At 32.3% G+C, this 17,149-nt stretch overlaps 2 protein-coding genes and 1 long non-coding RNA gene across 5 annotated transcripts; 2 read left to right on the top strand and 1 right to left on the bottom strand.

The window, feature by feature from the left end:
* Positions 1-1,867: 1,867 nt before the first annotated feature.
* On the bottom strand, positions 1,868-2,797 carry LOC108214042 (uncharacterized). Its single transcript, XR_001805469.2, has 3 exons — positions 2,604-2,797; positions 2,458-2,515; positions 1,868-2,049 (listed from the first exon to the last, which is right to left on the bottom strand). It is a non-coding gene; the product is annotated as an uncharacterized LOC108214042 (long non-coding RNA).
* A 3,512-nt stretch (positions 2,798-6,309) lies between these two features.
* Positions 6,310-9,514, top strand: LOC108214044 (uncharacterized). Of its 2 annotated transcripts, none has more exons than XM_017385818.2 (2): positions 6,310-8,157; positions 8,271-9,514. In XM_017385818.2, exons 1-2 carry the CDS (start codon positions 7,283-7,285, stop codon positions 9,385-9,387), a joined length of 1,992 nt encoding a protein of 663 aa, XP_017241307.1. In that variant the 5' UTR covers positions 6,310-7,282; the 3' UTR covers positions 9,388-9,514. The 2 variants fall into 2 exon arrangements, with proteins under 2 accessions (XP_017241307.1, XP_017241306.1); XM_017385817.2 differs by having other exon boundaries at positions 6,484-8,157; positions 8,268-9,514.
* Positions 9,515-13,892: 4,378 nt separating this feature from the next.
* On the top strand, positions 13,893-16,938 carry LOC108213565 (uncharacterized). Of its 2 annotated transcripts, XR_010290198.1 has the most exons (3): positions 13,893-14,894; positions 15,000-16,316; positions 16,509-16,938. XR_010290198.1 is itself a non-coding variant. In XM_017385369.2 (2 exons), the coding sequence occupies exons 1-2, from the start codon at positions 14,032-14,034 to the stop codon at positions 16,123-16,125; spliced, it is 1,989 nt and encodes a 662-aa protein (XP_017240858.1). In that variant the 5' UTR covers positions 13,893-14,031; the 3' UTR covers positions 16,126-16,483. The 2 variants fall into 2 exon arrangements, 1 of the variants encoding a protein (XP_017240858.1); XM_017385369.2 differs by lacking the exon at positions 16,509-16,938 and having other exon boundaries at positions 15,000-16,483.
* The last annotated feature ends 211 nt before the right edge of the window (positions 16,939-17,149 follow it).

The raw sequence follows: 17,149 nt of genomic DNA, 5'->3' as shown, positions 1-17,149 counted from the left end.
AGAATAGGGAAATATGATATGAAAATATATGTAAAACAAGTCAAAAAATCTACACCAAAGAGACGATGAGATCTCTTTGGTTAGATACTTAAGAAAATAAATCTAAAATATAAATCTCATTAGAAAATAATTGATGGATATAATAATAAAAATTTAAAATATAAATAAGAAAAAAACTGAAATTAAAATATAGCTAAGATATATCTATTCAAATAAATGACAAAAATCTTGTCATAAGATGCGATTTTAGCTCAAAATCATTATCAACACGATATATATTTGGTATACACCAATAAAACAAACAGCCATTAATGCCGCAGTAATACCTCATTAAGACACAATAAAGCCATCTTTTATGACCCCATGAATAATGAAATTCAGGTACAAAAATTAACCATAAAGGCTATCAATTAATCTTTAATGAGGAAACAAAATTCAAATCATATCATTAAGAGAAAAGTCAAATTCCACATATAAATGAATTTAAATAAGTCAACTAACCATTCAAAAAATACTAAAATTATGATCTACGATTACTAGTATTAAAACCTAACAATATTCAAATTACAAAACTAAAACTAAAAACAAGCAAAAAAATTAGTTAATTTGAAAAATCTAATTACACCACACCCACTAATTAGGTCACCATCTCCGCCACAACCATCTAAGAACTGCAAACATCATGAACACTAGCGAAACAAAGAATCAAAAAAAGATATAGAATACCTAAAAAACTGATCATATAATACAAGATTAAAAACACAAATCCAAAACTACTCAAAATCGGACTAAAACGGATGAAAAGATGAAGTTGTATACAAACCAATCCATACAAAAATAGATTTAAGCCCACAATTATACCGAATCATGAAAAATGAAATATGAATCAAGTCATAATAATATATACCATAAATCAATGAAAAATTACATAATCGTGTAGATTTATATCTTGGAAAGATCACACCTGTTTTTCTTGATCTTGAGTCTTGATTCAAGAGCAGAATGGCGTGGTTTTTCCATATGAATAAAAAGCATGAGAGGAGTATCTTTTTGCAACCTTGGATACCCATTCTTGCATCAGTGAAACCTCTTTGGTGATACACAGCTCGGGCCTACCACGGTTTTTCGGTGCACCATCCACAGGGAAGAAGGGGGTGCCGCGTACACAATTGATACACACACAAAGGCTAAAGCAATTTATATCTCTTCTCTATATGAGCATGGTTACTTGAAGCAACCTCCATGTGTTTGCTCCAAATTAATCGAAATCAGAAGTGAATAATATACTGTAGAGGTAAGGATGTAAATATTTTATATGATTCTGCAAAGTCGTATGGTGAGTAGGAATCTGAGAATCTGAGCATGTCTGGATTAAAAAAATGGATTGCATGGCTTTAACCTTGAGGTAAAGAGTTTGTGGAAATTTGAAATGATAATATGATGTATCTAGCTGTTTTGTTTGTTCTGGAGATAAACTGTGTTTTCTGGTTTTTAGATTTGTAGTCAAATTAGTATCAAAGAAAATATCTAATTCCTTTTCATGACTTCGTGTAGTAATAAGAGTAACAAGAGAATACTGTAATACCCTTCATTTGTTTTCCGTATATAGGGATGACAATCGGATCGGATCGGCTCGGATATGGCTACCATACCCGAACCTGAAAAATACCCGAAAATGAATACCCAAATCCGATCTAATGGATTTCGGATCAGGTTCGGATATACCCGAAATCCGAAATATTTGTAATGAATACCGAAAACCGAAATATGAAAACCGAATTCCGAAAACCGAAACCCAAAAATCTGATATTTAAAATTTAATACAACAATGCGTAAATAAAATTGGAAAATAAGCAAATGAGTTATTTAAAGATTACAAAGTACAACATTTCTCTCAAAATACATCAGTTAATAAGACCAAGATTCCAAGAACAAGTGAACAACAAAATAATTTCATAGTGCATTCCAGTAGAACAGCAATATGTCACCACCTTAAGAAAATAGCTTGTTAAGTGCTTGCTTGAACAGAATTCCTCCAAACCTAATTACCTGAAATACATCAACAATAACACAATATCACAGGAGTCTTCAATTTCAACTAAAGAATCAGTGAGGAAATTGCCAAACTAGCTTTAGTCAACCTTTTATGTTTGTTATTATATCCTCAGCCACCCAAGTCAAGTATATATACACTTTTACTACCACACTACATGATATCAAATTACATGAGCCCTTCCAGTTGCCTATACAAAATACCAAGCATAAATGGAGTGTAGAAAGTTTGAGATTAATTTAATCAAAGCATAAATGGAATGTGTGCGCTGCAGCAGTGCACCTCAAAAACCATACAAACATATCACCTCAAATTAAAAAACAAAAGAAACAAAACCATACAAACATATCACCTCAAAAAGATTAAAAAAACAAAAGTATGAACAGAGCACCTTTATTTTTTACCTTTGATTGCAGCATATCAGAATCTCAAATCCTCATGTACGCTGCTGCTATTCTATACCTGAAACAAATAAATAAACAAGTTAAGCAGAAGAGATGCAGACTACACAATACTACCACAGAAATAAAGGATAATAATGTGTAGTTACCTCACGTGTAATACACGAATCTTCGAGTTCCATATCATTATAGATGTTGCATATCCTATAGACGACTCTCCTGAAAATATACATTAACATTAATAGGTTAAAATTTCTTAAATTACAGAGCAGATTGGCTGAAACACAATGAAACAATAAATCACCTTGCATTTCAGCAGCCCACAACCAACTTTGAGCACCAATCTTTGTGCAATTAGTCAATTCAGCATTTAATACGATCACCTGGTTTCTTCTACAATGATTTACGTAATAAACATTTATTTAATAGAAGTACCTTGTTTACTACTTTTGAATTGAAAACTGTTCAAAATATCTTATAAATAAACTGTTCAATTATTTCTAAAGTTTTTTTTGTAGATAATGTGAAAATATCTTATAAATCATAAATATATACGAAACATTAGAAATAATTTTCTATGGGAACATGAATTAAATTATATTTATATTAAATTATTATATTTATTAACTCTAATATATGGATTATTTTTAAATACTTTATTTTATCAAATATCTTAATTGTTACTATTTTTTATATTTTATAATTTCAAAATAGAAAAATACCTTTATTTATATGTTTAAATTAATATTATAAAAGTTAATTTTAAAATATTGTTGATTGAAATCAAAATATAGAATTTTGCCTAAACACGAATTTAGTTTTTTTTATATTGATTTTCATTTTTTTGATTTGAAAATTCAATTTTTTAATTAAAAAATAATCAATTATTGTGGTGAACAGATTTAAAGTTATATTTATATCCAATTATTAGAATTTGGTATAAAAAAATATTTTGTTTCGAAAATATGCTAAAAAAAATATATTGAAATAGAAATATATTTCATATTAATTTATATATATGTGTATAAGTAAATTTATAAAAATATATCACACGTTACAAAAAGATAATATATGAATATAAAATTTAAGTAAAACGTGCATTAAAAATTAAAAATGTAAGTAACACGTGCATTAAAAACTTAAGATGTTAGGTTTATATTTAATGATATTTAAACAACTAGAGGGCTAAGGAGGTAATTCCTGATTAGTGCACTAAGTAAAATTTTACTGCATTTAGCAATTCTTTTTTTTTTTAGCTCTTTTTATTTTCACGGTTGTAGGAACAATCGGAACTTGACCCGACGTTTTATAATATTAATTAAAGAAGTTCGAACAGAATATTAATTTTAATCGCTACGGCGCAAGCGATTCAAATCCACGTCTTCTACTGTATTTTCTGATTCTCCTTGGACGAAGTGTGGTCTTCGATCTGCCAAGATGTACCTCTCCTTAAAGTTCCAAAATTCCAAAACCCTAACTAGCTCCTTAAAAAATAGTTGCATCTTTCATTTATTTTTAAACCAGTTTTCTATATAAACTATCATATATTTGAGTGCTCAAAATACTTTTTTCAATAAGATTTGATCAAAATATTATCAATATTCACTAAGTAGTGTGTAAATTCATAAGATGATAACACGAGTACAATAAAATCTCAATAAGTTAATATTATTGGGGAAGGGAAAAAATATTATTTTAGCAAAGTTATTAGTTATCAATTAATAAATATTTTATTTTTTATAGTATACTAAAAATTTGTTAATTAACATAATAATATTAAATTTATTTAGTATTGGTTGATCAACCATAATAAAGTTAATATATATTCATTGAATTTGTTAACATATATTGATTGTTTATGGATGAGATGTCTTTGGTTTTTGTCCGAATAAAATATTCCACTTCAAGAATAGTACTAGGTAATAATGGAGCACGACGTCTGATGTCATGGAGGAGTGGTGTGTGGACTGTGGTGATAATGGAGGACGATCTCTAATGTCCCTTCAAAACGTAATTTTGTATTATGTTTTAATTTTTTGAGAAAACATAATTTGAAGTTGCATTTCAGTTGAAAACCATAACTTTAATTTGTGTCGTTGTCTGATATTATAAACACGACATGAGTTTGCGTTTTGAAATGATATTTTGGGGCTTTTTTTAAAAAGTAACAATAAAAATCTTTTATTTCTAAATAGTAAATAGTGACATTTGAGACGAACACTCCTGCCGGGAAGAGGAGAGCGCCATTTCCACGAAATAGTATGCACAGCGGATCCAGTGACAGAATAAGGGGCTGTTTGGAAAAGTTTAAAAAAAAATGCTTATTGCTTGAAGTAAAAAAGTGGACTAGAAGTGAGAAGTAATTTGAGACTTATAAGTGAATTAAACTGTTATGAAAAAAAGTAAAAGTCGTGAAACAAATACTAATATTATTTATATTTTATAAGTGCTTCTGAATTTTTACACAGAAGAGTGAAAAAAATAAAAGCAGTCTTTTTATAAAAAAAAGAGCTAGAAGTGGCGTTAGTCAATCATGCACCAAGTCTCTCCTTCCATTTTTTTTTTCTTACAGGGATGAAGGAACTATCCCAGTTATTTGGCATGCTCTCGTGTTAGATGAACGATTCCTTTCCTTTAAACATTGTATTTCAATACAATTAATTGAAGTGAAAGTATTATGACAAAAACAAATTATTTTAGAAGCATATATACACTTAAAAGAAAAGATTTTAAGCGATCCTCTTTCTTTAAAAGTTGAAATCTAAAAATTATCAGTGCCTTTATTAAGCTAGTTAATTTCAACTTATATTTAGCAGAAAAAATATGAACGTCTAGATCTAGTTTGGAAGACGAATATAGCACGTCCAAAGGTAAGTGCAGTCTGTGATTGCATGGGATATATATAAGTCGAGGTTTGTTAACTTGCAGTGATGCAATCTGCACTGGCATGTGGTATAACGTTATAACACATGCCCTGACCCGAAATTCACTCAGTATAATCTTCACAGAAAATTGTTTGAGCTGTCAGTTCTCGACCTTTTTTTTTTTTTTTTTTGCCGAATCAGTTCTCGACTTTGGTATATATCTTGTCATCTTATTAATATCTCAAGACTCCAAACACAAAATTATCCAAGCATCAAGACTGTAAGCAGGGCTGTCCGGGACTTTTTCGAGGCCTGTGCTAACTTTAAGAATGAGGTCCTTCTAAATAACAAAACAAAATTTTAATATACTTAAAATAACAAGATATCATAAACAAAATCGTACTACTACAACTGAAAAATTGTTTGTTTTTTGGGTAGTTAGACTTAAATATGTGTGTGGCCGTGTGGGATTTACTGCTTGTACAGTGTGCTAATTAGTGTTTAAATAAAATAATGATAAAAATTAAAAAGAGATTAATTTATCATGAGTATACTAAAAGATAGAAAGAAGTAGTCATAGATTGGGGGTCCTAAATTTCTATAGGCCCTGTGTTGTTGCACTTGGTGCACTTGCTCAAAACCGGCCCTGACTGTAAGAATCAGTCTTCCCTCACCCAGAAAATGAAATCAGTGTTGGAGTCCTTCACCAAAATTATCAGAAACAAATTAGCAAAAAAAAATAATTTTCAAAAAAAAATTATTTATCAGAAACAGTGCTAAATGCCATCATACAAAAAATTAGCCGAAGGCTCTGTTGCTTATGTTTGCACCAGGCATAATGGAATTCAAAGTTGTACTTGCACAAGACTTGTGCAGAATCATCCAATCGGTTTATTTACATGAGCACCCATTATGTTTAAAAGAGAATTTTATATTTGGAGAGGATGCTGATTGCTGCATCCGATATTCATATAGCATAATCGATCCAACTGAAGACAAGAAGGAATGAAGTTAAGAAATGGGAATCGCATGTGAATGGTGGCCGGTGGGTGCATCTACAAGTGCATATGTGGTATAATGTTAATCGACACATGCCTTGATCCAGAATTTACTCCGGTGTTCGCTCCAAGAAATAAACAAAGTAGTTGTTTATTTCGGCTGTGGTCTTATAAATATGTTCTACCATTAACACCAAATTATCCCGGCCATTTAGACTGCAAGAATCTTGAAACCCATTCTTCTTTTTGTCACATTTGAAACCCATTTTTAAATCTCTTCTCTCAGCCAAAAATGATTTCAGTGTTGGAGCTCTTCAGCAATTCGGGCCACACATTAATAGAGAGTACTGTTACGGGAGGCGATGCTGTATGCCATACGTGCAACAAATCAGTTCTAAACTCTGATGTATATTTATCAGAAACAGTGCTAAATGCCATCATACAAAAAATTAGCCGAAGGCTCTGTTGCTTATGTTTGCACCAGGCATAATAAAATTCAAAGTTGTACTTGCACAAGACTTGTGCAGAATCACCCAATTGGTTTATTTACAAAATTACATGAGCACCCATTATGTTTGAAAGAGAATTTTATATTTGAAGAGGATGCTGATTGCTGCATGCCATACATACATATAAGATTGTTTTTGTAAACAAAAATTAATCATATAGCATAATCAATCCAACTGAAGACAAGGAGGACAGTTGATTATGCAGTTCAGTTAAGAAATGGGATTAGCATGTGGTATAACGTTAATCCACACATGCCTTGATCCAGAATTTACTCCGGTGTTCGCTCCAACAAATAAACAAGTATTTGTTTATTTCGGCTGTGCTTTTATAAATATGTTCGACCCTAAACACCAAATTATCCGGCCATTAAGACTGCAAGAATCTTGAAACCCATTCTTCCTTTTTTTTTTTTGTCACTTTTGAAACCCATCTTTAAATCTCTCCTCTCAACCAAAAATGATTTCAGTGTTGGAGTTCTTCAGCAATTCGGGGTACACATTTGTAGAGTGTACTGTTAGGAGAGACGATACTATATGCCATACATGCAACAAACAAGCTCAAGGCTCTCATATATATTTCTGTACCAGACACAATGATCTTCAAAGTTTCTACCTGCACATTACTTGTTCAGAATTACCCATATCAGTTTATCTACATGACCATTTATTAAGTTTACAAGAAGATTTTATTTTTGCAGAGGATGCTGCTTGTATTATGTGCAAAAAACGAGTCGTAGGCTCTGCTACATATACCTGTGGTAGTTGTAATGACGATGTTGATTGTCAAAATTTCTACTTGCATAAGCCTTGTGGAGAATTTCCGCAGCAAATAAACCACCATAAACACACCATTCATCCTCTTTCTCTCCTTCCACGCCCTGATCGTTTCACCTGTGATATTTGTTATCGTGAAATAAAGGTCTCTTATGCATGTGTTGATTGTAACTTTGATGCGTGTGTGTTTTGTGGTTTGGAACAGAGGCTGCTTCATCACGAAGGACACAAGGAGCACGCGCTGACGTTAATGAACAAGGAAGCCTTTTTTGAATGTGAAGCCTGTCATGAGAAAGCTAACGACTCTTCATATGTTTGCACCACCTGTGAGTTCTGGATTCACAAGACCTGCGCCTTTTCCCCCGCCATTATTCAATCGCCTACTTATCACCATCACCCCCTCACTCTCGTCTACTCTGTTCCTGACATTCATCTCGTCTTTAGCCAATACTGTGGTATCTGCCGCCGATTTGTTTACCGCAGGAGCTGGATGTATTATTGCCACAAGTGCACATATTTTGTGCACATGAAATGTTCAACATCCACAATGTCTATTGTGTAAGTACCTTTCAATTGTTTTTACTTTGCTATTCACATCATTTCTTCTCTAAGTTGTCATGAGCTCCTGTGTTATCATCTCTGAATTAATTTTAATTTGTTGTTTTCAGAAGTGAGAATGAAGCAGATGACATGGATAATGAACCTGACCTGGTACTATTTCCTCTGCCTAGCCGGGAATCAATATTTGATCTCATTGTGACTCAGTGTTGCAAGTCCCAAGTCAACTTTCAAGGTGAAATCAGTGTTGCCATGTCACTAACATCTATTGATCCACACAGTATTGAAAAGCACTGGAGTCACCAGATCCATCCATTACAACAGCTCCAGTTTACTATCTGTGACAACGACAGCGATGACAGTGATGGTGATAGGAGAGAGCTGATATGCAACGGGTGTATTCAACCTATAACTGTTTCTCATCCCTCTTACTACGCTTGTATCCAGTGTGGTTTCTTTCTCCATTCCTTCTGTGCAACGAAGTTACCACAGAGGTTGCCTGTAGGAGCATTGCATTTTCACCCCCAACATTCTCTCTTGCTTCAGATGAAGGATAAATTTTATGATATTGTGGTTTGTGGAGTTTGCGACTATTCAACAAATGGATTCTACTATCACTGTCAGGATTGTGATATCTATGTTGATATCCGTTGTGCATTCTTACCAACAAGAATAAAACACGAATCTCACAAGCATCACTCCCTTGTTCAGCGGCCAGCCTCGAATTCTACTTGCAGCATAACCAGGTATCGAAATGAGGTCGGGGTGGAATATGGATGTGAAAGCTGCAGTAGTTTCCTAATTGATATGCGCTGTATAATAATACCAAGTAGGACGAAACACAAATATGATGCTCACCCCTTAACCTTGAGAAATCCACCATTCTTCTACGAGGGAGCATTCTACTGTGAAAGCTGTGAAGAACGAGTTAGCAACCAAGATTTGCTCTTCCATTGCAGTGAATCTGAACATTCTTATCACTATGCTTGTGGGTTTTGGCTCAACACTGTCAAGTTAGGAGGGACAATTAAAGTTTTTATTGCAGATAAACCACACACACTTGCATTAGTTTTCAAGAGTCCTACAATAAAGAGGCCCATACACACTTGTTCACGGTGCTTCACTTTTTTCCATTCCTACTGTTTTCTTCTGGAATGCGATGGTTGTGGACTTCTTTCATGTTTGGAGTGTCCACTCTCGGGCAAGTTGCAACAGATTACACTCATATAAACTTTTGTCGTTCTTTTAGAATGTGCATTTTTCTGTTCACTTGCTTTATTTCTTTTGCTTTGCACCCCTGTCACTATGCATGTCTTTGTAATTTATTTTTGAAGCAATGCTTGTCTTTGTACTTGAATCGCCGGTTTTTTTCATCAGCGTCTTTTTTGGCTTAAACTAATTAAGTTAACAAGGCAGGGTATTAAATTCGTAGCAGAAGACCAGATTTCAGGAGTTAGGAATATCGTATACATGAGTTAAATGAATAAAAATTCTGTTAATGGTATAATCATCCCATAACAAAAGCTCGTATGAAAGTGTATTCATATGGTGTATTATTAATTAAAGATTAAATTATTAAAATTTTAAAAATTAAAATGAATAGTTTTGTTGAAAATATAATTTGTTGAATTTATAATAGTATAATAATTATTATACCAAATAAAAATATTATATGATAATAATAAAATTAGAGTTGTTTTGTAAATTAAATTATTTGAGTTAAAATTTAAATGAAAAGGTTTGTTGACTGTAATAATATATAAATTATAAAATCGTAACCAATACGAAATTTTTTTCATAATAATTTAATGATTATTATTATTAAATGAAAAAGTTATATGATTACAAAATTCTAATAACTATAAAAATCGTTTTTAATTATAATATCTTAATCAATTAATGAATATTATAAAGTCCTGACCAATTTAAGTCTATTAATGAGAGTACAATACTTTTAATAGGAGTATAATAATAATAATAATAATAATAATAATAATAATAATAATAATAATAATAATTAAATATGATATAAGATGACCAAATTTTGATAATTTTGGTACTGATATTCCACTGAAATCTGGTTTGGCTTATTAATAAAAGGTATTGATTGATTGATTTGACTAAAACAATACTCCCTCCGTCCCTAAATACTTTTCTCATTTGTACTTTTCACGTTTGCCAACACACATTTTTAATCAATAATATCTTTAGTTTTGTATTAGTATTAAATAAAAAAAATTCACTGTATTAAAGTACTTATAAATACGAATCCAACAAGATCACTCATGACTATATTTTATCTTATAGATTAGACGTAAATTAGTAATTTGTCTCATGTTATGAACAGTGCCGACATTTCAAACGAGAAACGTTTTTAGAGACGGAGGGAGTAGCTTATACTCATAGTCGATAGTCGAAACTAGATGAATGATTGAAATTCAGTTTTATTAATACGTAAAAAAACAATAAATATCACTAATACACACAATACAGAAAATGACTGATCATATAAATTATCAAAAATATATAAATCAAAAACACAAAAGAACTCTACCAATAATTCGTGCAGGCGTGTAGTCGTCTAATATTCCCAAAAGCCAAAGACAAAGTAAGCAGTACCGGTACCGCAGCAGTTTAATTAAATAATATCTGTAAGGAGGATTAGGTATCAGTTTTTTTTAACAAGGATTAGGTATCAATTGTTTTTAACGAGGATTAGGTATCAATTTAAAAAAGATTATCATTAATGCTTCCTTGTCCATGTTATTACTTAGGGGCGAGTAGGAAAAACCGAAACCGCAAAAAAACCCTAAAAAAACCGAAAAACCACATCGAAAAAAATCGAACCGCAAATAAAACTGAAAATAACCGAGATAAAAAACCGAAATTAGTGGTGCGGTTTTATTTTCGGTTTTATGCTAAAACCGCACCGAAATTAACCGAACCGAAATATATATATATATATATATATATATATATATATATAGGGTAACACTCCATAGCATACCCTCTTATATGGAGTTACGTAGCACACCATTATAAACATATACATAATATATATTCTATTATATTTTTTTATGAAATATAATTGCAAATTTTGATTATTAAACCGAAAACGAAGTTATATAATTTTTTTTATTCCAAAGATCATCTAAAATTATGCAATATCTCAACATGATTCTATAACAGAATAATAATTATCCAGAATTATTCTGTTGTAGAATCAGTTTCGAAAATATACTTTTTTTCATCAAATTTTAAGTGTTAAATTAATTAAAATAGATATATTTTATAGTATTCTATATTAGAATCACGTTTTATATGTATTCTATAACAGAATTTATAATAAAATTGATAATTTATAGTGGCGCACTATGTAACTCCATATAAGGAGTCCCTCTCTGGAATGTTAGCCTATATATATATATATATATATATATATATATATATATATATATATATATATATATATATATATATATATATTAATAATAGTAATAAAGCACCTCAGCCATTTTTAAAATTCACATCTAATTTTAGGGTTAATAATCAAGTGAGTCATCAAAGTGGGCTTGATATATCAAGTTGGTCACCGAACTCAAAACGGTCTCAAATTGGTCACTCAAGTCAGTTATATGTATCAGTAAATATGAATTCAAGGAGTAAAGATATTATTTATAGAGATTTAAATATTATTTTTGAATGTTACCACAACTAAATACAAGATTATGACTTCTCGTATTTATGAAAATATATTTAGATTTTATCAAGTTTATTTACTATTTATTTTTTATTATATAGTTTTTTTCTTTATTTTAATTATAAATATATAGTAAATAAACTTGATAAATCTGAATATATTACCATAAATATCAGAAGTCATGATCTTATACTTAGTTCTGGTAAAATTCAAAAATAATATGTAAACCTCTATAAATAATATATTTACCCCTTCAACTTATATTTACAGATACATATAACTGACTTTAGTGATCAATTTGACACCGTTTTGAGTTCAAGGACCAACTTGATATTTTGAGCCCACTTTAGTGACTCACTTGATTATTAACCCTCTAATTTTATATGGAGGTTCTTCTTCCACAGACCCGTACTTGCATACTTACTGAGTCACTTAAATAACCGGGCACCCAAATATTTGGAGGAGCGCTTGATCGAAAACTAAGGCTATTGTGATTTGCCATAGAGCAGAAATATTTCTGCTGTTAATCTGCTGATCAAATTTTATTATGAAACCTATTCTACTTTTTTTATTTATGTACTTTTTGAAAAATTTTTATTTGAATTTCATAATTAGTTGATTTTGGGTAATTTTATTGACTTGACATCATCTAATTTCTTGTCAAAATATGTATGTTTTAGTTTTTATTGTGTATTAAGGTTTTTTAAATGAAAGTATGTAATGTTTCCTATATCCTCATATAGAAACAGTAGTAAATACTAACCGAACATATTGTACATGTTCATGAAAATTTTATATTTTTTTGAAAATATCATTATACACAAGAGTAGCAAATAATAGTGGAAAAACCGAAAAAAACCGCAACCGACTAATGGTTAACCGCAACCGAAAAACCATTTTAATTACGGTTAATGATGATTAACCGAACCGAACCGAACCGCATTCATCGGTTTGGTAACGGTTAATGTCTGGAACCGCACCAAACCGCACCATGCACAATAAATTAGTTTTGGCTGGACTCAGTAGACTTGGTATAATAACAAGAGTAGTGCATGTTTTGATCGAGAGTGCCATGCATAAAATTTTCAATAAAATGACATGTAATTCAGATGAAATATTTTAATGAATAAGTTTCAGAGTTGTGGTCAAAGTTTGCATCGATTTTCAAAATATTGGCTAGAGTTCCAAATTTTAAAAAAGATGGCCAAACTTTGACTTCACTTTTTAAAAGTGTGGCTCCCGTTAAATGTCACTAACAGGAGCAATATTTTTGAAAAGCGGACAAAAGTTTGGCCACTTTTCTGAGAATTTGGAACTCATTTTTAACCTTTTCTTCATTCCAAATTCTCAAAAAAATGACCGAAATTTGGTCCGCTTTTAAAAAATGTGACTCCCGTTAGGCTCCTGTTAATACATTTATCGGGAGCCACACTTTTAAAAATCGGAACCAAAGTTTGGCCATCTTTTTGCGAATTTGAAACTCTGGCCAACTTTTTAATAATCAGTGTAAACTTTGGTCACAACTTTGAAGTTTACTCTATTTTAATTAATGTTATTTATGTAAATATAGGGTTTCGTTCTAATCAAAATTTAACACATATCATTTTTTATCATTTTATAAAAGATTTTGTACTCAATTTTGTACGCAACATATTTTAACTTTTATTTTAGTTAGTGTTTCATGTGTTAATTAGGATAAGATACAATTATATGATTATTAGGACATGAATGAATGAATTTATTAATGCAAATGTGATGTGAAAGGTATCTAAGATATTATTATAGACATGGTAGAACGAAGTATACTAATTCAAATGGAAGGTTACAAATGGAAGGTGTGACGTGAATGTGATATGCAACAACTATATGTGATCTTACGTTATTCAACATATGCCTCCAGGCGGTAAGAAAAATATGAATTGATACTTATTTCAGGATCCTAAGCACTTCCTATAAAGAAAGATGAATTTATAATATTAAATATTTCTGACAAAATATTTTAATATTATTGACCTCAGTGTCGAATTTAGCTTCAGATGGCAGAATATCTTGAGCCGGCCTACTCTCTATGAAATTATAGAAGGGATGCGAATTTAGTTCAACTCTGGAACAAAATTGTTAGGCCACTAAGAACCTTGAAACCCATTTTTAAAAATTTCTCCTCTCAATCAAAAATGATTTCAGTGTTAGAGTTCTTCAGCAGATCCGGGTACATATTCGTAGTGTGTATTGCTAGCGGAGATGATGTTATATACCATACGTGCAACAAATCAGTTCAAGGCTCTCATGTATATTTCTGTTCTAGACACAATGATCTTCGAAGTTTCTATCTGCACAAGTCAAGTTGTGCAGAATTGCCCATGTCTGTTTATCTACATGAGCATTCATTAAGTTTACAAGAGGATTTTATTTTGGGAGAGAATGCTGCTTGCAATATTTGTAAAAAACGAGTCCTAGGCTCTCCTACATATACCTGTGTTGATTGTCAAAATTTCTACTTGCATAAGAGTTGTGCAGAATTCCCACAGCAAATAAACCACCATAAACACACCAGCCATCCTCTTTCTCTCTTTCCACGCTCTGCAGATGGTTGCACCTGTGATATATGTGGTCGTGATATAAAGGTCTCTTATGCATGTGTTGATTGTGACTTTGATGTGTGTGTGTTTTGTGCTTTGGAACCGAGGGTGCTTCATCATCAAGGACACAAGGAGCACGCGCTGACATTAATGAACAAGGAATCCCTTTTTGAGTGTGATGCCTGTCAGGAGGAAGCGAAAGACTCTTCGTACGTATGCACAACCTGTGAGTTCTGGATCCACAAGAGTTGTGCCTATTCCCCCTTGATTATTCCATCGCCTACTTATCACAATCACCCTCTAGCTCTAGTCTACTCTGTTCCTGACATTCATCTCTTCTTTTCCCAATACTGTGGTATCTGCCGCAGATATGTTTGCCCCAGCTACTGGGTGTATTATTGCCACAAGTGCACATATTTTGTGCACATGAAATGTTCTACATCCACAATATCTATGGTGTGAGTACCCTTAAATGTTTTTAGTTTGTTATATTGGTTTTTTTTTAAGTTCCCATGAGTTCACGTTTTATCATCTCTGAATTAATTTTGATTTGTTGTTTTCAGAACTGAAATTGAAGCAGATGATGACGTCGATAATCAACCTGATCTGGTACTGTTTCCTCTGCCTAGCCAGGAATCAATATTTGACCTCCTTGTGACTCGGTGTTGCGAGTCCGAAGACAACTTTAAAGGTAAAGGTGAAATCATGTCAATAACATCTAGTGATCCACACGTTATTGAAAAACATTGGAGTCACGAGATCCATCCATTACAACAGCTCCAGTTTACTATCTATGAGGATGATAGCGACGACAGTGATGATGATAGGAGAGGGCTGATATGCAATGGCTGTGTTCAACCTATAACCGTTTCCTATCCCTCTTACTACGCTTGTATCCAGTGCGGCTTCTTTCTCCATTCCCTCTGTGCAACTAAGTTGCCACAAAATTTGCCTGTAGGAGCATTGCATGTTCACCCCGAACATTCTCTCTTACTTCAGATGAAGGATAAATTTTATGATATTGTGAGTTGTGGTGTTTGCAAATATTCGACAAATGGATTCTACTATCACTGTCAGGATTGTGATATCTGTGTTGACATCCGTTGTGCATTCTTACCGGCCAGAATAAAATACAAATCTCACAAGCATCACTCCCTTGTTCAGCGGCCATCTTCGAATTCAACCTGCAGTGTAACCAGGTATAAAAATAAAGTTGGGATGGAATATGCCTGTGAAACCTGCAGTAATTTCCAGATCCATATATCTTGTGCAATTGTACCAAGTAAGATGGAACACAAATATGATGTTCACCCCTTAACCTTGAAAATTCCACCATTCTTCTTCGAGGGAGCATTCTACTGTGAAATCTGTGAAGAACGAGTTAACAACCAGGAGTTGCTCTACCATTGCAGAGAATCTGAACATTCTTATCACTATTATTGCGGGTTTTTGGTCAGCAATATCAAGTTAGGAGGGACCATTAAAGTTTTTATTCAAGGTAAACCACACACACTTGCATTAGTTTCGAAGAGGCCTACAAGAAAGAAGTCTACATACACTTGTTCCCTCTGCTCAGGTTTTTACTATAACCTCTGTTTTATTCTCGAATGTGATGGTTGTGGATTTCTGGCATGCTTGAAATGTGCCCAAAAACTCTCACGCGAGTCGGGACAGATTGCACTTTTATAAAAATCAGATGTTTTGGGATCTCCATTGCACGCATATATTAAACAATTAGGGTTAAAAATGGGGCGAGTTCGGTGCCGGAACTTCACTTTCAGACTTCAACAGGAGTTACTATTGCCGGAACTACCATCAAAACTGGTGATGATTGTGTGTCAATTGGTCCTGCTACTAGAAATATGTGGACACGGTATCAGGTGATTCCTTCTTTATTTTTTGAAGTAGCAAATACTTTTTGCTCTGACATAATATCTACTAGTCTATATGACATAGTTTAGAAACTTATAATATATGGCAAGCCGCCATACTAGTTGTTACATTTTACATTTTGCAAAAACAATAATCTTCTACCTTTTAAAGTCGATTGATGGCCATTTCTACGATTACAGCATTGGAAGTTTAGGAAAAGATGCGAATGAAGATGGTGTGCAGAATATCACATTGATAAACTCCGCATTTAATTCAATCATGGCTTGCGAATTCAATCATGGTTAGGCCTACCAATTCCTTTGTTAGAAATGTTGTTTATCAAAATATTCGATGAGAAATAAAGGGCTTTACGATTAAATCATGGGCTAGGACTACTAATTCCTTTTTCAGCTCCGGAAAATATATATGAAAAAGTATTTAAACTGTGCAAAGACTGTTAACTTTAACGGTCAACTTAATGGAAGATGATAAAAGAGGTGTAGATCAAAGTGCTTTTCAAACAGTTGGGTGCGTATTGGAAAAATAATATTATTTTATTTAAAACTAAATCAAAAAATGCGCTTAAACTTATGGGTGAAAAGCGTAAATTATTCAGTAAATTATCAGAAATATATAGAGACTAAGAGCATCTCCAAGAGCCTCCTTGTTGGCTCCTAAATATAATATAAAATATGTGGTTCTTAGCAATTTAGGACAAAGTTAAGAGTGTAAACTCCAACAATACTCTCTACATCTCTTCTCTATTTCATATTTTATTCATATATTGGGCTCTACTATAACAAAAGAGATGGAAAGATGGAGGTGAATTGGAGGAAATGAT

Source organism: Daucus carota, chromosome 3, assembly GCF_001625215.2.
Source record: "Daucus carota subsp. sativus chromosome 3, DH1 v3.0, whole genome shotgun sequence".
In the NCBI taxonomy this organism is placed as follows: Eukaryota; Viridiplantae; Streptophyta; class Magnoliopsida; order Apiales; family Apiaceae; genus Daucus; species Daucus carota.
Note: the sequence above shows the minus strand (reverse complement) of the source record. Positions and strands in the feature narration are given on the sequence as shown.

Excerpts from the sequence above, each read along its gene's own strand:
- LOC108214044 (XM_017385817.2), top strand. The coding sequence starts at position 7,283 with ATGATTTCAGTGTTGGAGTTCTTCAGCAATTCGGGGTACACATTTGTA. Across the intron at positions 8,158-8,267 it reads ACATCCACAATGTCTATTGT|AAGTGAGAATGAAGCAGATG; the intron begins GTAAGTACCTTT and ends TGTTGTTTTCAG.
- LOC108213565 (XM_017385369.2), top strand. The coding sequence starts at position 14,032 with ATGATTTCAGTGTTAGAGTTCTTCAGCAGATCCGGGTACATATTCGTA. Across the intron at positions 14,895-14,999 it reads ACATCCACAATATCTATGGT|AACTGAAATTGAAGCAGATG; the intron begins GTGAGTACCCTT and ends TGTTGTTTTCAG.